Source organism: Fonsecaea pedrosoi (assembly GCF_000835455.1).
Source record: "Fonsecaea pedrosoi CBS 271.37 unplaced genomic scaffold supercont1.5, whole genome shotgun sequence".
NCBI lineage: Eukaryota > Fungi > Ascomycota > Eurotiomycetes > Chaetothyriales > Herpotrichiellaceae > Fonsecaea > Fonsecaea pedrosoi.
The window spans coordinates 1,659,856-1,680,125 of record NW_013550611.1 but is presented as its reverse complement, the minus strand read 5'-3'; the positions used below and the strand labels follow the sequence as shown (position 1 = coordinate 1,680,125).

General features: G+C 52.2%; 9 protein-coding genes across 9 annotated transcripts; 4 read left to right on the top strand and 5 right to left on the bottom strand.

Annotated features, from left to right (window-relative positions):
• Nucleotides 1–53: 53 nt before the first annotated feature.
• Nucleotides 54–413, top strand: Z517_08084 (uncharacterized protein; the record flags this gene model as incomplete). Its single annotated transcript, XM_013426604.1, has 2 exons — nt 54–236; nt 306–413. The coding sequence occupies 2 exons, from the start codon at nt 54–56 to the stop codon at nt 411–413; spliced, it is 291 nt and encodes a 96-aa protein (XP_013282058.1).
• A 134-nt stretch (nt 414–547) lies between these two features.
• Nucleotides 548–937, top strand: Z517_08083 (uncharacterized protein; the record flags this gene model as incomplete). Its single annotated transcript, XM_013426603.1, has 1 exon — nt 548–937. The coding sequence occupies one exon, from the start codon at nt 548–550 to the stop codon at nt 935–937; it is 390 nt and encodes a 129-aa protein (XP_013282057.1).
• Nucleotides 938–1,705: 768 nt separating this feature from the next.
• Z517_08082 (uncharacterized protein) lies at nt 1,706–2,354 on the bottom strand (the record flags this gene model as incomplete). The annotated part of the gene is made up of 2 exons (XM_013426602.1): nt 1,706–1,885; nt 1,941–2,354. The coding sequence occupies 2 exons, from the start codon at nt 2,352–2,354 to the stop codon at nt 1,706–1,708; spliced, it is 594 nt and encodes a 197-aa protein (XP_013282056.1).
• A 35-nt stretch (nt 2,355–2,389) lies between these two features.
• On the bottom strand, nt 2,390–2,860 carry Z517_08081 (uncharacterized protein; the record flags this gene model as incomplete). Its single annotated transcript, XM_013426601.1, has 2 exons — nt 2,390–2,688; nt 2,764–2,860. The coding sequence occupies 2 exons, from the start codon at nt 2,858–2,860 to the stop codon at nt 2,390–2,392; spliced, it is 396 nt and encodes a 131-aa protein (XP_013282055.1).
• An 863-nt stretch (nt 2,861–3,723) lies between these two features.
• Nucleotides 3,724–4,722, bottom strand: Z517_08080 (uncharacterized protein; the record flags this gene model as incomplete). Its single annotated transcript, XM_013426600.1, has 4 exons — nt 3,724–3,965; nt 4,044–4,460; nt 4,523–4,637; nt 4,705–4,722. 4 exons carry the CDS (start codon nt 4,720–4,722, stop codon nt 3,724–3,726), a joined length of 792 nt encoding a protein of 263 aa, XP_013282054.1.
• Nucleotides 4,723–6,221: 1,499 nt separating this feature from the next.
• Z517_08079 (uncharacterized protein) lies at nt 6,222–8,216 on the bottom strand (the record flags this gene model as incomplete). The annotated part of the gene is made up of 1 exon (XM_013426599.1): nt 6,222–8,216. The coding sequence occupies one exon, from the start codon at nt 8,214–8,216 to the stop codon at nt 6,222–6,224; it is 1,995 nt and encodes a 664-aa protein (XP_013282053.1).
• Nucleotides 8,217–8,707: 491 nt separating this feature from the next.
• On the bottom strand, nt 8,708–11,398 carry Z517_08078 (uncharacterized protein; the record flags this gene model as incomplete). Its single annotated transcript, XM_013426598.1, has 1 exon — nt 8,708–11,398. One exon carries the CDS (start codon nt 11,396–11,398, stop codon nt 8,708–8,710), a length of 2,691 nt encoding a protein of 896 aa, XP_013282052.1.
• Nucleotides 11,399–11,689: 291 nt separating this feature from the next.
• On the top strand, nt 11,690–12,171 carry Z517_08077 (uncharacterized protein; the record flags this gene model as incomplete). Its single annotated transcript, XM_013426597.1, has 3 exons — nt 11,690–11,717; nt 11,810–11,949; nt 12,010–12,171. 3 exons carry the CDS (start codon nt 11,690–11,692, stop codon nt 12,169–12,171), a joined length of 330 nt encoding a protein of 109 aa, XP_013282051.1.
• A 1,157-nt stretch (nt 12,172–13,328) lies between these two features.
• Z517_08076 (uncharacterized protein) lies at nt 13,329–19,167 on the top strand (the record flags this gene model as incomplete). Its single annotated transcript, XM_013426596.1, has 3 exons — nt 13,329–13,351; nt 13,407–13,424; nt 13,503–19,167. The coding sequence occupies 3 exons, from the start codon at nt 13,329–13,331 to the stop codon at nt 19,165–19,167; spliced, it is 5,706 nt and encodes a 1,901-aa protein (XP_013282050.1).
• Nucleotides 19,168–20,270: the final 1,103 nt, after the last annotated feature.

The following is a 20,270-nucleotide window of genomic DNA, read 5'->3' as shown; positions in this document are numbered from 1 at the left end:
CATGGATTCATCCCACTGGTATTTCCAGCCAGCCCAACGTCCATACGACAGATATGGCCCGGATAGGCATATGTAACGCGATGCAGAGCGGCAATAGCATCTACCAAAAGGTCGCCGCCACCGTTCTCTTCGTGTTTGTTCTTGCCTTCCTGTTGCCAACACCCTCTCCGTCTTTCTCGAGGTCTACGAGCCTTAGCACCCGAGAAATTGCAGCAAACTCGACTCTGGGGGTGAATGTACCTTCATATTGCTCCCGCCCGGTGTTGGCGTCATCACAACCTTACTGATTTTGATTTGTCTTTCAGTTTGAGAAGATCCTAACGATCTCTATGAAACCGAGCTGGCGAACTCGCGGGTTGCTGGCCGCTGCAGCGCACACCGGTCTAGAAATCACTGTCCCAGAACCGCCCTAAAACTCGAATGATCTCGTTTTCAGCCTTCGAGGCTCTAGGTCCTGCCGACGTGCGCAAACCAGGACATGGCTCGGCTCGAGCATGGCTAACCCATCTTGACATGATGAGATACATTGTTGCCTCTGGCCTCAATAATGCGTTTGTTATTGAAGACGACTTGGACTGGGACACGGGTATCCGGTATCCACGAACAAATGAAGTTGGTTTCTGATAATGTCCGAAACTATACAAAGACGCCCGCTTCGGACCCCAGCCCATTTGGAAGTGCTTGGGACGTCTTGTGGCTGGGCCATTGCGGCGAGATGACGGAACCGGATACGGAGAGACTCGAGTACTACGACGACTCGCTCATGGCCACCGAAGACTACGCGGGATTTTCCAAGAAATTCCTCGTCGCTCAGGATCACCGTTCCGTGCAGAAGTTGGCGATGACGATGTGCACGTTTAGCTGTGGGATCAGCCGGCGCGGGGCACGAAGCATTCTCAAGACGCTGAGCAGCGGTCAGGACGAGGCTTTGACGTAGGCCTGATGCAGTAGTGCAAGCAAGGCGTTCTGCACTGCATCTCGGTCAACCCGGAACTGTTTCACCACCACAACCCCAAGGAAGGCACCGGCTACATCAGCCCTAACCGGGAAGGCAACGGGTTGGGCAAGTATGTAGAGGCGCCTTTGAGAATCTCATGGGCACCACAGCGAACATGAAAAACAGTGCTCGATGTGAGGCACTGTTCAACGCCAGGTGCCCGCAGCCGCCGTCGGACCCGAATGCCTACGGGTGAGCCGCATCAGGACCGAGCAGGGTTCCGTCTTGTCGTGCGACGAGGGTACGCACACCGGGATCACATCACCCTGTACCTTATTACACCAGGCTAGCTGTGTGTGTATGTGATTGCTTGTAGGTATAGTGTATAGATCCACTTTTGGCGCTTTTAACGCTTTACATCTACATTCCAGGTACATAATATATAGCTATCTTCAGTAGATACAGTAGCTACACCCTGGTTTTCGAAACCCCCCCAGCGAATCATAATAGTATGTTAGAGAGAACAAGACAAACACCGCACCGAGATGCAGGAACAAGAGGAGAGGGTGAGAGAGAGCAAGAATACGTGGTTTCATAAACTCATTTTCACACAGGTATCGTTTCTCTGATTACAGATCCATCCATCCATCCATCCATCCGACGCACAGGTTTAGCGATTGCATACCGCTCAAGCACAACTTCTGATTTTTGATGACTATGAGAAGAGCGACCTCAATCGTTCGTGTTTCATCCTTCCCTCATCCATCCTTATGCCGATATTGCGTCTGTTAGGGTTCCCAGAGAGGCCACCGGTAGATATAGGTTGCTAGCCAACTGATAGATGGCAGCTACAGGAGGGGTAACACAGAATTTATTCACAGTGATGGGGGCAGTCTCCGGTAAGACAGCTCCCAGCGTGCGATACGTAGGAATAGGGAATGTTGTTGTCTGTCATCACAAGCAAAAAGCCCACTCTTCCTTTCTCTCTCCCTCCCCTCTCCACCTTTCCCCGTTCGCTGTCTAGGCACGCAATTGCCCTCTTGTGATAGATTTCTTGTTCTTCCGCCTCGGCTCCGCCATGCCACATCACATTCACATCCCGTGGATATTCCTCGCCCCCCCCCCCGGCCGGGGCCGCCGCGGCGACATCGAGCCACGCGCGGAGGATATCGGCGACGCCCTCGTCAAGGTCCTCCGAGTGAGACGCGGCATACTCCGCCTGAAACGCAGCGACGTCGTAATCTGGATCCCTGACGCGCTCAAACACGGCATCGACCAGCGCGAGCCTCCTGGCCTGCGATGATGTTGGTAGGTTCACGAACAGCGGCCACCAGTACTCCTGGACGTCGAGGAACTTGGACAGCTCGCGGCACGCGCTCTCCAGCACGTCCGGCGTGTGCCGCAGGTACTGCGACATCATGAGGAAGTACTCGGCGTGCAGGGCGCAGATGCTCAGGTACCGCCGGTCCAGCTTGGCGCGGCCCCAGATCTCGTGGTTGACAACGTCCATCCGCTCCAGGGGGTCGGGTACCGGCGGAAGCGGTGGAAGAATACGTCCGCGTAGTGCCCGATGAGATCGCGTTTCTCTTGGTCGGTTGCGGCGGCGGTAGCAGTGGTAGTGATAGTGGTAGTGGTAGGTGTTGAGGTGGCCGGAGTGGTTTTGGTTGTGTTGTCCGTGGCAGTGGCGTCAGCGTCGATGTCGATGTCAATGTCGGACTCAACACTTGAATTCTGGTTTCCTGACACAGGGACTGCGAAGGCACAAGTTAGATAGGCCCCCTCCTTTCCCCTTCGCCACGTTGACTGACTCCCACCCCCACACTCACCATCCTTTTGGGGCCCTGTCTTATTGGGACCTTGTCCGACAGAGATTGTCTCTCGAGGGCCATCTGTCTCAGCCTTGAAGCCCGTCTCGGACGCCATTGAGCCTGTGTCAGCAAAACAAAGAGGGGGAGAAAGGGAAGATGAGAGAGCAAGGTGAAACAGATCAGACGATCTGGACCAAGGCTGTAAAGCCAAGGGATGAAAGTGGTTTCTAAAGTCTCCCGGAAATCAAAAACCAGAATCCAGAGAGTGTGTTTCGAGAACAAAGAGACCCAAGCGCGAGAGACAGTGTGTGGGTGTGTATGTGTATATGAAGTGACAAACGTGGAATTTTTGACTCTCCTCATCTTCCGAACAATAGTATCTCATCTCATCGTGGTTTCACATTGATATGCCACTGATATGATATACCATACCCTTCCCTCCTCTCTGGTTCTTGAGTGGGAACTGACTGGGAAGAGTCCCTGCTTCGCGGTCGCGGTGGTGGAAAAACATGTGATGAACATCAACGGAGAATCGTGTCCCGGAAAAAAATTAATCTTATATTTCATGTGCGGCCTCGCCTGCCTCGCTCGCTGGATTCGAGTCCGATTCCTTTTCCAAAACACATTGTTCTTGCTGGACAAATGACCTTCACGGCCGCCGCCGGTGTACGACGAACCTTTTTCATTGCGTACGTACACAGTCGGTTGTTCGTTTCCCCCAAGAAAAAAGACAGAGCGCCAGCCAGCCCTGAGCATCATATCAAACGCCATGCATAAAAGATGTTCTCGTCGTCGTCGAGGACACGCACTTTGTGTCGGCTTTCGGAGACGACGTACCTGATATCCCCTTTTTCGCCCCTTCGCCATTTGCCGTAGCCGAAGAAAAGTACCCTGTTCACAACAGCAACTTTGCTTCTGCTTAATGACATATCGCTCTTTACACGTTCCTCTCTGGTTGGTTGACACAAAAATATGTTTTTAACTGCTGGAATCCAATGTACATGTGGACGGGGCGTCCGTCCAGCCTGTCAGCCGATTGGCGATGTCGCTGGCGTAGCAATGCGTGGCTGGGCCCTTGCCCAGATCACCCGAATCGTCGATAATGCCAGAGTTGTACAGTCGTGCTCCGCGATAGTATGCCTCCGCGTAGTCGATACCGGCAATGTCAGCCTGGGCATTGATGTCGCTTGCGTAACCGTGGCCGCTAGCCGTGCCAGCCACTGTAAATAAAGAAGTGTTAGCCAAAACATGTGCTCAACCAACGACGAAAATGGGAGACTTGGGGATCCGCATCTCACCTCCATCCTGAATCATGCCCAGAATCTGATCCTTCGGGCATGGATTCTGTACTTTTCCGTCGTCGTTGCAGGAGTGCGTCCCCCTGAAGGACTGCAAAAGTCCTGGGTTCCTCACGGTCCCGTCGGGCGACACCGTCGTCTTAGCACGCACACAACCTCCCGTCTCCTGCATCACGGCGGCCAGAATAAAGCGGTGGTCCACCCGTGTCTGTTGGGACACCTGTTTGATTGCGTTGTAGAGGTCTTGGATTTCCCGGTCCGAGTTGTTGGGTTGTTTGTAGAGGTTGTTACAACTTCGAGATATGATCTTCTGGTTGGCCACCCACATGTCATTGAATGAGATCCACGACAAACTCGACGGCCATCCTGATGCTATCGAGCCGTTGCCCGTGTACTGTGTATAGCTGTTCTGACCACCTGTTTTGAGAACCCCCACTCATTAGCCTTCTCTCCTTGCTCTTCCAGTCAACACTGCGTACCGTCGTAGTCATTCCAGAACCCGTCACTCCCAAGTTTCCCTTGAACCACATCGGTGGCGCGTTTTACCAGAGGGACAGCCGAAGTATAGGCGGCGAGGAGCGATGTGAAAAGGACCTGCGATGACTTGTCAGCGCTCGAGTTCCTCCTCCATGGTCCGAGCGCATCAAAACTCAAAACATACCAGCCTTGATAGAGCCATTGTGCACCCAATGTTACAACCTCCGAGCTCGAGTAGTATGAAAAAACAACAACAAAAGAGACGATTCACACAAGTTTCGAATGGATATCGTTTTCAATCTGCAGTTGGAAAGAGGGACAGAGACGCGGGGAAAATGTCAAAATGCCAGGGTTGTATGAAAAGACGAAGAGGAATCGAAAATCTTTCTTACTAGATATTATGATGTGCAGAGACAGTGGAGAGACATGGGGCCCGACAATGTACGAGGTAGGTAGTCCATCAACATGTAATGACCTGTCCAGATGGAGGATCATCACTGGTGGTGTCGCAGTTGCATAGCCAGCCAGGGATGTTTCAGAAAGGTTCAAGCGCTCTCCACCGCCATCGAAGAGGAGGTCAGGCTATGATGCTATCAGGCGCCTGAGGCCACCCCATAGTTGCTCCGTAGGGCACACTTGGGAACAATAAGAGGCTGTTCAGACTGGGCCTGATACCCACCGCAGGAAATGCGCGTGGTTGTTGTCCTGCATCGATCGCAGGTTGTGGCTTTTCCCATCGAGGCTTGTGGCGTGGCATGGCATGGGGCCGTCGTATCTTCAACACCCACGATATCCTGACACGGAGAGCGTTGGCCATGCCTTCGGAGTCTTGAGGAAATCCTTCGTCGTTTTTTGTGTGCGAACGCAGGGGAAAAAAGGCTCTTCATTTGTCTGCAACGATGTGGGACCGCGGTGGATGCCCGTTGCGTTGGTAGCAGTTGAACAAAATCCACACTTTCGGTCCGCCGTGGCCACCATCCTGACAAAACAGGGGCCCCCAAGGGGTAATATCACCAGTCTGACTCAACTTTCGTACATATAACTGAGCAGATGACTGCGTGGGATTCGTAACCTCTGAGTAAGGGCTGGTCCGAATACTGGTACAAGTACAGGGCTGCTCACGCTTGCGCATGGGCGTATTCTCCCACCACGACGACTTCAACACTTCTTGAAATTTTCAGATGTCGTAGATATTGCCTCTCGGCGGCGTTCGCCAATGCAGGTCCCAGTCGCTTGCTTGGTGCCTCGTACTACCAAGTTACGTGGTGTGGTGGCATTATTGGCTCTTTTCAGCCTCCCAGCCTCCTTAGCCACCGCCACCGCCCAGCCCTTTGAGTAACGACGAATCCCAAGGGAACGAGAAGGATCACCACGAAACACAGCCTTGTGCCTTACAAGGCCTTTGACCAACAATGCTGCTGAGAACTTTTTCTTCATTGGCTACCTAGTTACTATCCAGGTATTGATGGTACACGGATTTCCGTATCTCCCATACTATCCTCAAGGGAAGTTCCTTCGTGATATGCCCATCCGTTCTCACACGGTATGCTGTCACTCATTTGGCTCAGCTCTGGCACGACACATATTGAGCACATTTTTCATCTTTTTCTCGTTCAGCCATTAACATCAGGTCATATCTTTGTATCCTTGTCCTTGTTTGCCTGTCGCTTGCACAGACCCACTACCTCATTAGGTTTCTCTTCAAATCCACTCTCCACCTCCTGGCGCGGTGCCGTGGCCTAGGCCACAAAGAACGATTGGGGCTGCCTCGAATTGTCCAATTTTGTTCATCAATCTGCTCACTTGGTGAGGTTGGAAGCCATCTGCTTCGATCCCAAAGACGTCGTCGCTGGATCGCCCAATCTGAATGAGCGGAATGGATTTGCAGGGACCTTCGTGTGGTATCTCGCCAGCGACCTGCCCGCTTGTGTGAAGTTCATCGCAATTTCGCGAAGTCGAACAACGAAGCCCAGAATCCGAAACCGACCGTTTGATTGTTGATCGTGGCATCATGGACACATCCAGGTCGCCTGTGTGAAGGTCCCAGTTGTCAATCTTGGACTTCAGATGGTCAATAGATGCCGATGGTTTGTGTGGCAAGTGACTGCCCTTCCCTGCCGGCAACCCGTCTACAAGCTGACCGTTGTTCTCGACGTCTCCTCCTTGACGATCTAGCCCTCCTGTGAAACTCAATTCTCTCACGTCACGGCTGTATATGCTAGACGTGCCCCGGCTGTGCTTGCTCGTCGTGTTCAGGATCGGTTTGAAGATTGTCGACAGCGACGAAGCAGAGTAACGCCGCGAGATTCGTTTGGTGGGTCGTAGCAGGGACCATGACACGATTTTGGCACGTACCGAATTTGAGCGCCGTTTGAAAACTTTCGCAGGAGACCCTTTGGCTACCTTGTGTTTGCTCGGTGCCGCCTGCTGCAACACATGGAGTTTTTCGGGGGAGGGGAGGATCACAGAACTGGGGGTTCTCCGGTGGCTGTGTGATGGCGCGTTGATGCGAGGAGCAGTACTTTTTGGCCGCGACGGTGTTGCCAGAGCCTGTGACTTCTTCGCAGACTGCGTTGGTGAAGTCAGAGGCGTCGATGTACGCCCAGGCGTTGTGAAGGGATTGGTGGATGGTGTGTAAGGCTTGGATGGATCTTTCTCCTTGTTGGCATTGCTCGCTGCTCGATCGAACCAATCTCTTATTTCCGACACAGGAGTCTTTGGTCTTGTCAATGTCCCCATCCTTTCCAACCCCTCCTGCTTGCGTGGGTACTTCGCCTTTGGTGTTCCTGTCGCGTCACACTTCTTGGATTGGAGATTTGTTACTGACATCGGGCCAATCTGTTGCGCATCGTGTCCTCTGCATCCCTCAGGTTTGTGCAACTCGCGCGGAATATTTCCAGGAATGGTCCGGCAGTTTGCGGATGGTCTCGTTACTGACATTTCTACTGCAGTCGGATGACCAGAATGTTGAGGTGCTGGAGAAGGTGTTCCGAAGGTGTCTGTAGTAGACTCTGAGTTTCTCAATTCCAACTCTTGAAAAAGTTTGGCGGGATGGACAAGTGCTCCTTTTCGGCTGGAGCTGAAAGGCAAAGGAAATCGGTCCAGTTGCCTCGTCAGGGGTGGTGGTCTTCCTGCAGGTCTTGGTTTCAAGACAAGAGGTTCCGGAACCGGTAGGATGTAATCATGCTTCCCTCCGAATGTGGTGAAGTCCCGCGGGTCAACCCCTACGCCTTCTCTTGCTGCTCGCAAGTGGCTTTGCGGCATGGTTTGCATGTGATTTCTTGTTGAAGGCCAGCATTGAGGTGGAGTCAAAAGCTCATAGGTGTGGCTGGCTGGCTTGGCTGAGTCTGCTTGGACAGTACGATGGGCTGTGTGAGCTGGTGCTGGACTGTTGGGGAAAGGACTTTCAACTCTCGGGTCATATCGTTGGACAGGAATGGGAGGTTGTTTGCGAAACCCACGCAGCAGGGCTGGATGGCTCGGAAATCGAGGAGGAGAGCTGAAAGCTGGATAACGGCGCGTCACTGAATATCGACCTAGACGAGTGCCCCGTTTCTTTCGATATTTCGGGATGATAATTCCCCAGATCACACACCCAAGGACAACAAGAAAGGCGATGATGGCAAAGATGATGGAGAATGTCCGACCCGAATCGTCACCACGAGGGCGCAGGACTTTTCGAGGAATGACAGCCATAATTTGTGAAGGAGGTCAACAATAGACGACTAACAACTAGAGGAACTGATCAAAAGACATCGGTCGGATGCGTGGAGGGAGCATGGAAATGGTTGGAGAGGGTGATGGTTGACGTGAATGAGCAGACAGACAGCGTGAATTTGCGACGACGGCGATGACAATGACGACCACGACAATTGTGCGATAGCGACCCAAGACGGAAGGAACAGCGAGACACAACAGAGGACACATCTTGAAGCACCTGCACTCCTAGAGTTGACGATCGGAACTCTTTCCTCATGAAGCCATTGACCTGCTTCTATTCACTGTTTGTCACTAACAAAGTCGTCCATGTGGGAGGTAACGAGGCTGCGACCCACTAGGAGATCGCTTCTCACACCCTGACATGAAGTTGGCAGAACCGAATCGCTGATATCGTCGAGCCTGAGAGCATCAAGAACACATCAAGAACATTCCACCACCAAGTCATTCTACTCACTCAATATTGGCCTTTACTCCCCTTGTCCACCCGGCCTGTCCCGGGGTTGAGCACCAAGAACCCAGCCCATTCCACTCACTAGGCCACTTGTTACCATATTCGCAACCATATCTCTCTTTCGTACCCTTCCACCATCGTCCGACACGGGAGAGCCGGCTTGCTCCCTTTGTGCATCGCGTTGTTTCGCTGTGTCCGAATGTATCTTGAGATCTCCCAACCCTCCGGAACCCAGTGGGAAAGCAGCACTTTTACGTAGCGCCAATGCAGCTCCTCTGGCAACATCGAACAAACCTAGCGGTGCTTCTTCCTCATAAGAAGGCCCTGCCCCATTCGGCCCGGACCGACGCGCCATGACGCGCTTCGTTTCCGCTACATCTGCATCCCGGTGATCGAGACCAAATGCTCCAGGCACAGTGGCATCGGCTCTGGCTTCAAAAGCTCGCTCTTCCTCCACAGCTTGCGTCTTCAGCCCATCTAGCTCCTCTTCGTAGCGGCGCCAAGTAGCCAGTATTCCCGACAGAGCTTCACCAGAAGGTGCCAACATCAAGGCTCGCGAGAGCAGCTCCATCCTCTGTGTCAAACTGTCGATCCGTGAATTCAAATTCTTCGGCGACGTGCTGGGCCGATATTTGCCAGCCGCATAGGCTGCGCGCCAGGAGACATCATCGACAAACCCAGAAGACGCAGCCTGCTCCACGGGTGTGTTGAGCCGTGTTGTGATATACGCATATGCCGTGTCGAAATCATTAGCACCCAAAGCTGCCATGATTGCCTGGTATGTTATTCTGTGTTCAGCGTCCAAGAGACATGATTGAAGAGGATCCGATTCCTCTGTTATCACATTCCCCCGGTTTGGCAAATGAGCACGGATGAGATTACGACCTATCTCTAGTAGGTCGTCCAGCTTGGTGTATGCTCTCACGTCCTGTTCCAAGACCTTTTCTACCAGGTTTAGCGGATCTTTCTGCACTCGAATGGAGACGGGCTTGAAAGGAACACCATGCTGCAGGGTGAGCTGGTAGAACGACAGACTGTGAGTGGCTTTGATCAAGTGATCGATGTCCGAAAGACCAGGGGACTTGGGGAAGTTCGGTCGGAAGGCTTTCAAGATCTCGCTTGCCCGCTTCATACCGCCACGATCTCTGTTCCCGTTGCTGGCATTATCATAGGCCTCGAGGATCGCGGCGACAACACGGGCTTCGACTTCGGACGCGGAAAGAGACGGCAAAGGGTTGTCCAGGTAAACCTCTTTGACGATACCATATTGGGCAGCCTTCAGCAATGCGTCGAGGATTTGAGTTTCTACATAGCTGACGGGCAAGCGGGAGATAAAGGCTGTTTGCTGCTGTCCTAGCTTCACTGGCCGAGTTTTGCTCCAAGATTGGAGCCAAAGGAGCTGCTGTCGTACAGAACGCCAATCAATTTCTTGCCGAGTCTGCAGTGAAACGTGTTGGAGCAATTGACGAAGTTCATCCTTGTGACGACGGTCCGAGCCGAAGATGGCGACATGTGCCAGGTCCCTTGTAGTGCGTGGTAGACCAAAACCTGATAATATCTCTGCCGTGGCCAAAATCCCAGTCAGTAACTGAACGGAAGACTCATTCACTCGTGTGAACTTGTTTGATTTCTTTAGCAGGGCGTTGATCAGCAAATCTGTCTCTTCGAGGTCTTTGGTAAAACCCTCAGGTAGCGATATATCTGGTTCTGGCTGCAAGAGGTCGGTAATCCCTAAGTTGAGAAGCTTTGCAACCTTGACAAGCACCTGTCTGCAGACATTCTTGGCCTCTGATGATGCCTCTGAGCATCCATAAATAATAGCCATGCCAGTCTGAGCAAACCGTGCCACACAGTCATTCGTCGTTTTATAGTCTTCCGTAGGGCCTTTCCAGTCAGCGTAGGCTTTTGCTGCAACACTAAAATCGGTCATGCTTGCGGAGATCAGCCAGTCATACACAGATTCCCACGGTCCCTCCTCAACCGGGTTGTCTTCAGTAGAATATTCCACTCTTCTCCTCTTTGCTTCACTTGCCCCTCGAACCCATGGTGATACCACACAGTCGAGGTCTCTTGCCACCTCAGAAGGATTGTGCGTTTTCACCGCATACTGAAGAAGTGTCCGTACACCTTCGGTATCCGACAAATTCTCCATATCCTGTAGGCCGATCACCTCTTCACTGTCCGGGTAGAACTCATATTGCAGCCGAATTACCGGGACAAGATAGGTTTCATACCACAGTCGCAGATCAGAATCCTGGTCGATGAAATGTTGGACAAATTCCCCAGCTGGCTGAGCAGATCCATGAAGCTGTTCCAATCTTTTTGCCCATTCAACAACCACATTAGCCAGCTCGCTCTTTGTGCGTAGAGTTTCATTTCCAGAAATCTGCCGCAAGCTTAAAGCGTGGCATCGACGTAATGCATCGTCGTTGGTGAGATTGGCTACGGAGGGCTCAATACTCGGAGGTTCGGACTCTCTGGCATCATCGGATCGATCCCGTAGACCATGTAAAAATTTGACCAGGGCGGATTGTTCAGAAATTTCTGCGGGATAGAAAGATAGTAGCAGTCGATATACGAACGTAGTTGAAAAGATGTCGGGCCGCCAGCGGACGATGTTGCGCAGTGAGTCCAGATCGCCGTCAGAAGTAGCTTGAACGGCGGAAAGGACGACGTGAGCGTCCGTTAGCCGATTCGGAGACTTCATACCGCAAGATCGGAGAGCATGTTGCAGATAGGCGCCCTCGTTGAGAGACCGTGAAGGGGTTGTTTATGTGTAGACAGCGTGGAAAGTTCGCAAGCACCAGCAAAGTGTCCACCAAACAACTGCGTCAGAGTCGGAGATTCGGACCAGTCCGAACCTTGGCTTTGCTCCAACCTCGACTTGTCCCTCTTCACCTGCTGCCCGACACCCACACAGCGCAGCGCCGACAACATTGTCACCACTCGACTTTACGATTCGCGGGTTTGCTGTCCCTCATAAGTTTCATTATTGACGATGGCGTCTGGCTACGGTTTAAATGGAGGTGAGTCCTCCCGCTTGCGGTGCACAACCTCCGCAAGCTTGAGATCTCACGATCAACTGGAGCTTTGTCCTGACTGATTTTCTCGCCTACAGGTGTCTCTCGATGCTTTCCCTTCTGGCAAGAGTATATGTCTTGCTATGTCATCAATCAACACGACCCTGAAGCCAGAGCCAAAGGCGTCTGTGCCCCACGATTAGAAGACTACTACGAATGCCTACATCACAAGAAAGAGGTAGTGACCGTCCTGGCCACATGAATAAAGGGAAGCTTGGAAACTGATCATATGATCTAGTATGCGAGAACGGTGGCGATACAGAAAGCCCTCCGGAAAGCAGAAGCAGCACACCCTCGCGAGAATGCGCCCAAGCTGGGCCAAATACGAAGTCTGGGTCTGATTGGCAAGGAAGAGGAGACCAAGTCGCTGCTGGGCACGACACAGACTACCTTTGCTTAGAAACAGATGGGTTTGGCAAAGACTGGAGTGATCGTCGAACCTCGCGGGATGCCGTTTGCACCGCTGTACATATCATCAAGCCATTAAGCGACCTCCATTGAACAGACGGGCGGCGCGTCGAATTCGTTAGGTCCAAAGAAAATTCATGCACCTTTTGTTATACACGGAATGCCGTCGCATCGGTGCTCAAACCCTTCGCACAAAGTTTGAAGACAATAAACGGGGGGATGTTCAGGTTGTTGGAGCTTGGCTTTGGTGACCAGTGCTGCGCGCATCCGATACTCTTTGCCTGCTCCATGGTTGTTTAGATTATTTGTCCCAAAAGCGATGGTTGAATTGCTCCTGAACTGCCACAGTGGGGTATTTCAAACGCCTCCAAAACATAAACCATGCAGATACTGCTTCTGTCGTTGAGACATGCCCGGTACAACACCGCATTAAACTACGAAGGGAATTCGATGGGTGCCATATGAGAGCTCTCATCCTCTCCCGGGACTCTCTGAACGTTGCCACCTAGAAGTGCTGTATTTCCGCCCAGCACATCCCAGGCCCTCTCTCAGCAGTGACTGGAGTGCGAGGTTATATCTGGCGTGCCTGGCTGGAGGGAGGACAGGCTGGCAGTGGACGGCCTTTGACGGGTGATAAAATTGCCAAGACGCGCTTGCGAAAAGCTTGGGTGCGCAAATGGGGTGTTAGTGCCGCCTAAGTGGCCGAATCTTGCACAAGGCGGGCACCCAGGGCATGCGGAAAGAGCAATCAGAGGCCAGGGGCTGATGCAGGCTGCAGGCGCAGCAAGCGAGGATTTAAATGCCATTCCAGACCCTCTTAAGCCCACGCTGCGCCCCCGATTCCAATTCTCTGATCTGCCAGTGCCCTCCCCCGGCACCACTGCATCACCACCAGCATCATCATTTTTCCACTCCGACAACTCATGACACCTTGACCAGTCCGATCCTTCGACGCGTCTTTCTACTCATCCTCATCTTTTTCTTGAGAATTAATTTCTTCTTGGTGGATTTGGTCGGCTTTATCAAGTCACTTGACTCCATTCTCGGCGGTCACGTCGTTCATTTGATGGCTTGCGGGTTGCGACCTGGCAGGCGAGTGGTTGAAAAGACGAAACCACACTACAACACTGGCGAACAATAATAATAATAATGGCCACTACCGGAACTTCAAGGTTGGAACCCTCACCATCAGCATCTGCCAAGCGTGGACTAACTTGTTTCGTACAGACTGGATCGTCTCGTCACGTGAGTATTTGCAGCCTCCGCTTCCTGCTGGCAAGCATCACCATTGCTAGCATCCCTAGTACTAACTCGCATTATCAGCTTGCTGGACAAGGGGAGCACCCAGCTCATTCGAAATACTGCCGCACAACAACTCGCCGATGTCCAGAAACAGAACTCCGACAGCCTTTTTCCCCTTCTAGGCAGAGTTCTTCCTTACCTACAATCTAAATCATGGGACACTCGCACTGCTGCCGCCAAAGCTATAGGCGGTATCGTTTCCAATGCTGAAAAGTTCGATCCCAATGCTGACGATGCGGACCCAAAGTCAGAAGAGCCCCTCAAGGTTGAGGAGGTAGCGTCCAAGATTGAAGAGAAAACTCCCGAGGCCGACGACCTTCTCCAGCTCAGCACCCTTGACATCAAATTGATTCTCACTCATGGGAAAAAGCTTCTAGGCAGTGCCGGCAAAGAGTATGAATACTCGATGGCTGGTATGACACCTGCCCAACGTCTGGCGCATCAGAAGCAGAGCCTCACCAGTCGACTTGGCCTCGGCGGCGAATATATGGAGGATGACTTGGTCAACGAGTACGACTTTGCAGCCAGCTCCCAGCAGAAATCTGTTACAACCCCTGGCGTAACTCGAGTAGATACAAAATCCGGACTGCAACGCCTGGACAGCTTCGGTTCTGCTGCACCGTACAGTGCTGTATCCCCGTCCGACAACAATGGCCAGTCCCTGCATGATGAGTCTGGCTTAAGTAAACGACAGCTGAATCAGTTGAAAAGGAAGAATAAATCAGCGGCAAAAGCTGGCGCAAGCAAGATGCGCGTCGTTGACCTTTCAGGTCGACGTCCGGCAGAGCCTGGCCAGACACCGGTTTCAGCGACTCCACATCCCGTAAAGCTCAACGGCCATGAAGACTCCAATGGAGATGCCAAACCGGATTATTTCTCTATCAAGAGAGAAGGGTCCGATGACACCAGCGCACTCGTGTCCGAGTTCAAGGGTGAAGCTGTCCCAGAAAAGCCGCTCATCCAACCCGATGAAGAGCACGCCCACGACTGGCCATTTGATGTGATGTGCGATTTCCTGTCCGTGGATCTTTTTGACCCCAATTGGGAGATCCGACACGGCGCAGCCATGGGTTTGCGAGAAGTTCTCCGGGTGCACGGACGTGGTGCCGGTCGTCGATATGGCAAATCCAGAGCCGAGAATGACCTTGCGAATCGCCGCTGGCTTGATGACCTTGCATGCCGCTTGCTGTGTGTTTTGATGTTGGACCGCTTCGGCGACTACGTCTCGGATACAGTTGTTGCCCCAATCCGTGAAACGATCGGTCAGACTCTTGGTGCTTTGCTCACACAATTACCGGACGACCTGGCCATTTCTGTTTACAATTGCTTGCAGGAAATGGTCAATCAACAGAACGTTGGCCTGAAACAACCAATTTGGGAAGTATGTCATGGAGGCATGATTGGTTTGCGCTATTTCGTCGCCGTCCGCAAGGACCTGCTGCTTCGTCACAGTCACCTCCTCGACGGAGTCGTCGCAGCCGTTATGCACGGGCTTGCCCATCCTGATGACGATGTCAAGTCGGTCAGCGCAGCAACCTTAGTACCTATCGCTGGCGAATTGACAACTATGCGCCCAGGCGCTTTAGGCCAACTTATCAGCGTGGTGTGGGACTGTCTCCTGGATATGCAAGACGACCTGAGCGCCAGTACTGGCGCTGTTATGGACCTTCTTGCAACTCTCTGCTCGCATCCTGAAATCTTGGACGCAATGCGCACCAACGCCGCTGAAGACCCGGAACAGTCATTTGAGAAGCTTGTTCCTCGCCTGTATCCTTTCCTGCGACACACAATCACCAGCGTTCGATTGGCGGTATTGAAGGCTTTGATCACATTCCTGAACCTCTCAAACACGAGCAACATGGAGTGGGTAGGTGGCCGCGTGGTCCGCTTGATATTCCAAAATATGCTACTCGAGCGAAACGAAGGAGTGCTCTGGATGTCCTTTGAGGTATGGAAGGCCCTCATTTCCTTTATGGAATGCCGAGGGTTTTCTGCCTTCGCAGCAGACTTGGAGCCACACATCTCACCAATGGTCGGGGTCGCTGTTCAGCCTATCGGTCAGGCAAGGAGCCCTATTCCAATGGACACAATTTTTCTTATCAAGCCGTCGGGTCAGGCAATGGCACCTATTTCGGTGAAGCATGGGAATACTCCTGAATCTGACCAGCAACCCAAGAAACGACGAAAGGTTGAGAAACCCGAGACAAATCAGCGCCTTTCTCACAATACCGATGGACACATGTTGCATGGCGAAGTGGACCTTGTCGGACTAGATGTCATGCTAAGGACTAGAATTGTCTGCTCAATGGCACTAGGTCTCCTTCTGAGCAAGCAAAGTCCATCTCTAATTGAAAAGAACTGGAGCCACCTGATGTCGTTCATCACTTCGCCTTATTCAAGTTCACGGTTATTTGCAGCAATGATTCTGGAAGAGCTTGCGAAGCACCAATCCCAGCCACCACTGGATACGCCAGGTATTGTGTCACAACTGCAACATATCCTTGATGACGACGGCAACAACTGGTATGCAGACATAGTTTCTTCGCTGCAGGCTGCCCGAGGCCAATGCCAATCCTTGATTAGCGCGTTCCAGAATCAGGCGCATGTCTCTCGAGACAGATTACCAGCGATAGCCGTTGTCTGTCAAGGAGATATCGGCGCTGGCCCCAAAGCCTTCTCACTTGCGGATGCCGAAAGAATCGTGACAACAGACTTTGATCGACTTCTAAAGGGCCTTACGCCAGCACAGCGTGTTTCAGGGACACAATATCTCAACGATGCCCGTACAAACGCGAAGACGGCCGTCGACGAAGCCAAAAAGATCAAAGAAGGCCGAGACATCGCGATAAAGGCAGCGGTTGCGTCGATCCTAGTCCGACTCAAGGAAATCCCAAAGAAACCAGGTCAATTGATAAAATGCATTATGGACAGCATCAAATCAGAAGAATATGACGACTTACAAGCTCGATCTGCATCGGCCGTTGCTGGGCTTATCGATCACTACACCACCAGTCCCAAACGTGGCCCTGTGGACAAGCTGGTTTCCAACTTGGTCAAATTTACCTGCGTGGATACATCAGAGACCCCGGAATTCGGCCCCAACGCCACTTTTGAGGACATTGTTCTGTCGCTACGAAAAGAAGAAGACAGGAAGGACCATCCCGATGCTGCCCGATTTGAACAAGAGGCCCGGGAGGCTCGTGTCATGCGGCGGGGTGCCAAACGTGCTCTTGATGAGTTGGCGCAATCATACGGCGCTCAGCTCCTGGAAAAACTCCCTGTACTGAGAACTCTCATTGAGGGCCCGATCCACGAGCTCATCGAGCCATCTGATCCGGCTACTCTACAAGTCGACGAAGAGCAAGGCCAGTCATTAGTTGACTCCATGTCAGCGTTGCGAACGATGTCACCTACTCTGGACGCCGGTTTGCATAAGTGGGTTTTGTCGTTAAGCCCTCTCATTGGGAAGGCGATGAGAAGCAGGCTCTCTGTCATAAGATATAGCGCCGCCAAATGTTTCGCAACGATCTGCAGTGTCATCCCCGTTGAGGGCATGACGAGGCTTGTGCAGGATGTTTTGCCTAACATCAGCAACCCCCTGGATCTGAGGGACAGACAAGGGATAACCGAATGTGTCTATCACCTCATCCAGGCTATGGGCGACAGGATCCTGCCATATGTAATTTTCTTGATTGTCCCTGTTCTCGGCCGGATGAGTGATGCCAACAACGATATCCGTCTCCTTGCTACTACATCCTTTGCAACATTGGTGAAACTGGTGCCTCTGGAAGCGGGCATCCCTGACCCGCCAGGGATGCCGGAGTCATTGCTCCAAGGACGTGAACGAGAGCGCAAATTCATGGCGCAAATGCTTGACCCGAAAAAGGTTGAGCCTTTCCAGATCCCTGTGGCAATCAAAGCAGAATTGCGACCGTATCAGCAAGACGGGGTGAACTGGCTGGCTTTTCTCAACAAGTACAACCTTCATGGCGTCCTGTGCGACGACATGGGTCTCGGCAAGACTCTCCAGACTCTGTGTATCGTGGCAAGCGATCATCACATCCGGGCCGAGGAGTACGCCAAGACCAAAGCACCCGATATGAAGCGTTTGCCATCCCTTATTGTCTGTCCACCAACGCTGTCGGGCCATTGGCAGCAGGAGATCAAGCAATACGCACCATTTTTGAGCTGTGTTGCATACGTGGGACCTCCAGCGGACCGGATAAGCCGGCGTCCTTTACTCGAAACGGCGGACGTGGTCATAACTTCCTACGATGTGTGCCGAAACGACAACGATATTCTCACACCCATCACTTGGAATTACTGTGTATTGGATGAAGGTCATCTGATTAAAAACCCAAAGGCCAAGATTACCCAGGCCGTGAAAAGGCTGGTCAGCAACCACAGACTGATTCTTTCGGGGACGCCGATCCAGAACAACGTCTTGGAGCTCTGGTCGCTGTTCGACTTTCTCATGCCTGGTTTCCTTGGTACAGAGAAGGTCTTCCAGGATCGATTTGCGAAACCGATCGCGGCTAGCCGGAATGCAAAGTCTTCTTCCAAAGAACAAGAGGCTGGTGCATTGGCAATTGAAGCTCTTCACAAGCAGGTTTTGCCATTTTTGTTGCGGCGTTTGAAAGAGGAAGTTCTCAACGATCTGCCGCCCAAGATTCTGCAGAACTACTATTGTGATCTTAGTGATCTGCAGAAGCGTCTATTCGAAGACTTCTTCAAGAAGGAGCGCAAGACGGTGGAGAACAGCATCGGATCGGCGGATAAGGAGGCCAAGCAGCACATCTTCCAAGCCTTACAGTACATGCGCAAATTGTGCAACTCACCTGCCCTTGTCGTCAAGGAGGGAAACAAGCAATACGAGGCGATCCAAAAACAACTTGCAGCATCCAAATCCAGTCTGCGCGATATTGCCCATGCACCCAAACTGAGTGCCTTGCGCGACTTGCTGATTGATTGCGGCATCGGCGTAACCAATGATGCCAATGACATGTCAGCTTCGAATTATGTATCGCAACATCGGGCACTGATCTTCTGCCAAATGAAAGAGATGCTTGATATGGTACAAACGGAAGTTCTGGGCAAGCTGCTTCCTAGCGTGCAGTTTCTGCGACTCGATGGGAGCGTGGAAGCCACCAAGCGTCAAAATATTGTCAACCAGTTCAACAACGACCCCAGTTATGACTGTCTTTTGCTGACCACTAGCGTGGGTGGTCTTGGACTGAACCTCACTGGTGCCGACACCGTCATCTTTGTCGAACATGACTGGAACCCACAGAAAGACATCCAGGCCATGGATCGCGCACACCGAATTGGCCAGAAGAAGGTTGTCAACGTCTATCGCCTGATTACGCGCGGGACCTTGGAGGAAAAGATCCTGAGCCTTCAACGGTTCAAGATTGACGTTGCATCCACTGTTGTCAATCAACAGAATGCAGGCTTAGGGAGCATGGAAACTGATCAGATTCTGGACCTCTTCAATCTTGGCGAAACAGCGGATAATGCAGGTGACTCGGGAGGCACCAAAGATGAAGACATGGTCGATCTTGAGACAGGTGAAGTTAGGAAGAAGGGGGAAAAAGGGTGGCTCGACGACGTTGGTGAACTCTGGGACGAGAGACAGTACGAAGAGGAATTCAACCTCGATTCCTTCGTGCAGAACTTACAAAAATAGAGTGCGCCTGGTTGAATCTGGTAGCATGTTGATTTTTGTGGTGGTATGGTTTATTTTACAGGGTTGCCCTGTGCCCAAAAGTATATCTGGCGGCATTGGATCAGTGGTCGATATCAATAGCCACCATACCACCCAACTTGGAGCGGCAGAGTCTTACCCTGCACCAGGCAGAAACTTGAAAATTTTCACTCTCGTGGCGTGGCTGAAACCCACCCTGTATGTCTGTCCGAGCATTGATTAAACCTACCTACGTATCTTGTATCTGGGAAAATTGGGCGATGCCTGTGGCCAGTTTTAGACAGTCAGGGGCCTCGTCCGCGTTCAATATCGGAACTCCAGATACAAGAAGACTTTGCAGCCTGGTAATTTCTGCAGCCTGATCCCTGATCACGGGCATTGTATGCCGGGTTCACCGACCATGATGGTTCGATCTTGATACCAGAATAGGAGGCAGGTTTTAGATGGGGAACTACTCCAATTATCCCAAGATCGTTTGCGGTTATCGAGTCGGGGAGCCTGACCCGATCAGGCGGTCGGGCGGGTGTCGGTGTGGTTTAAACTGGTGTTAGGCGGCTGACAACGTGCGCGAGTGCTTGCAAAGGGACCTCGAGCGGTTGGTAAAAAGAGATTGTTGGATTCATACTCGAGCTGTGCCCGTCTGGAAATGTCGGTCAGACACAGGTCAGCACGAGTCCCCAGCTGAGATAGCAGGCTCCTGAGGGAAGCAGTGAAATTGATCAGAACGACAGCGGTCACGGTGCATGATATTGGGACATGGTCCAAGTTAGGCATGTGGCAGTCGCTGATGATAGGGACGCTATCCACGGTCAGCGGTGGCTCCACTTTTACCCCACGGCGTCCAATGTCGGCTCGACAACGTTCCGCTAACCCAAAGTGGCCAATGACTATACATATACATGGCGCTAGCCTTTCCCTTTACGGCTAGGAGAAGGCAGGACAAAATGCTTATCAACAGCCTCTCACGAAAATAGAATATTCCAAGGCCAATCCATTTCATCGCCTTCTTCGTGGTTCCTTCGCCTCCGCCTTGCGTGCTCGCCTGCTCTCCAGCCTCCCTCTCAACCTGCATTAGTCACTCTCCT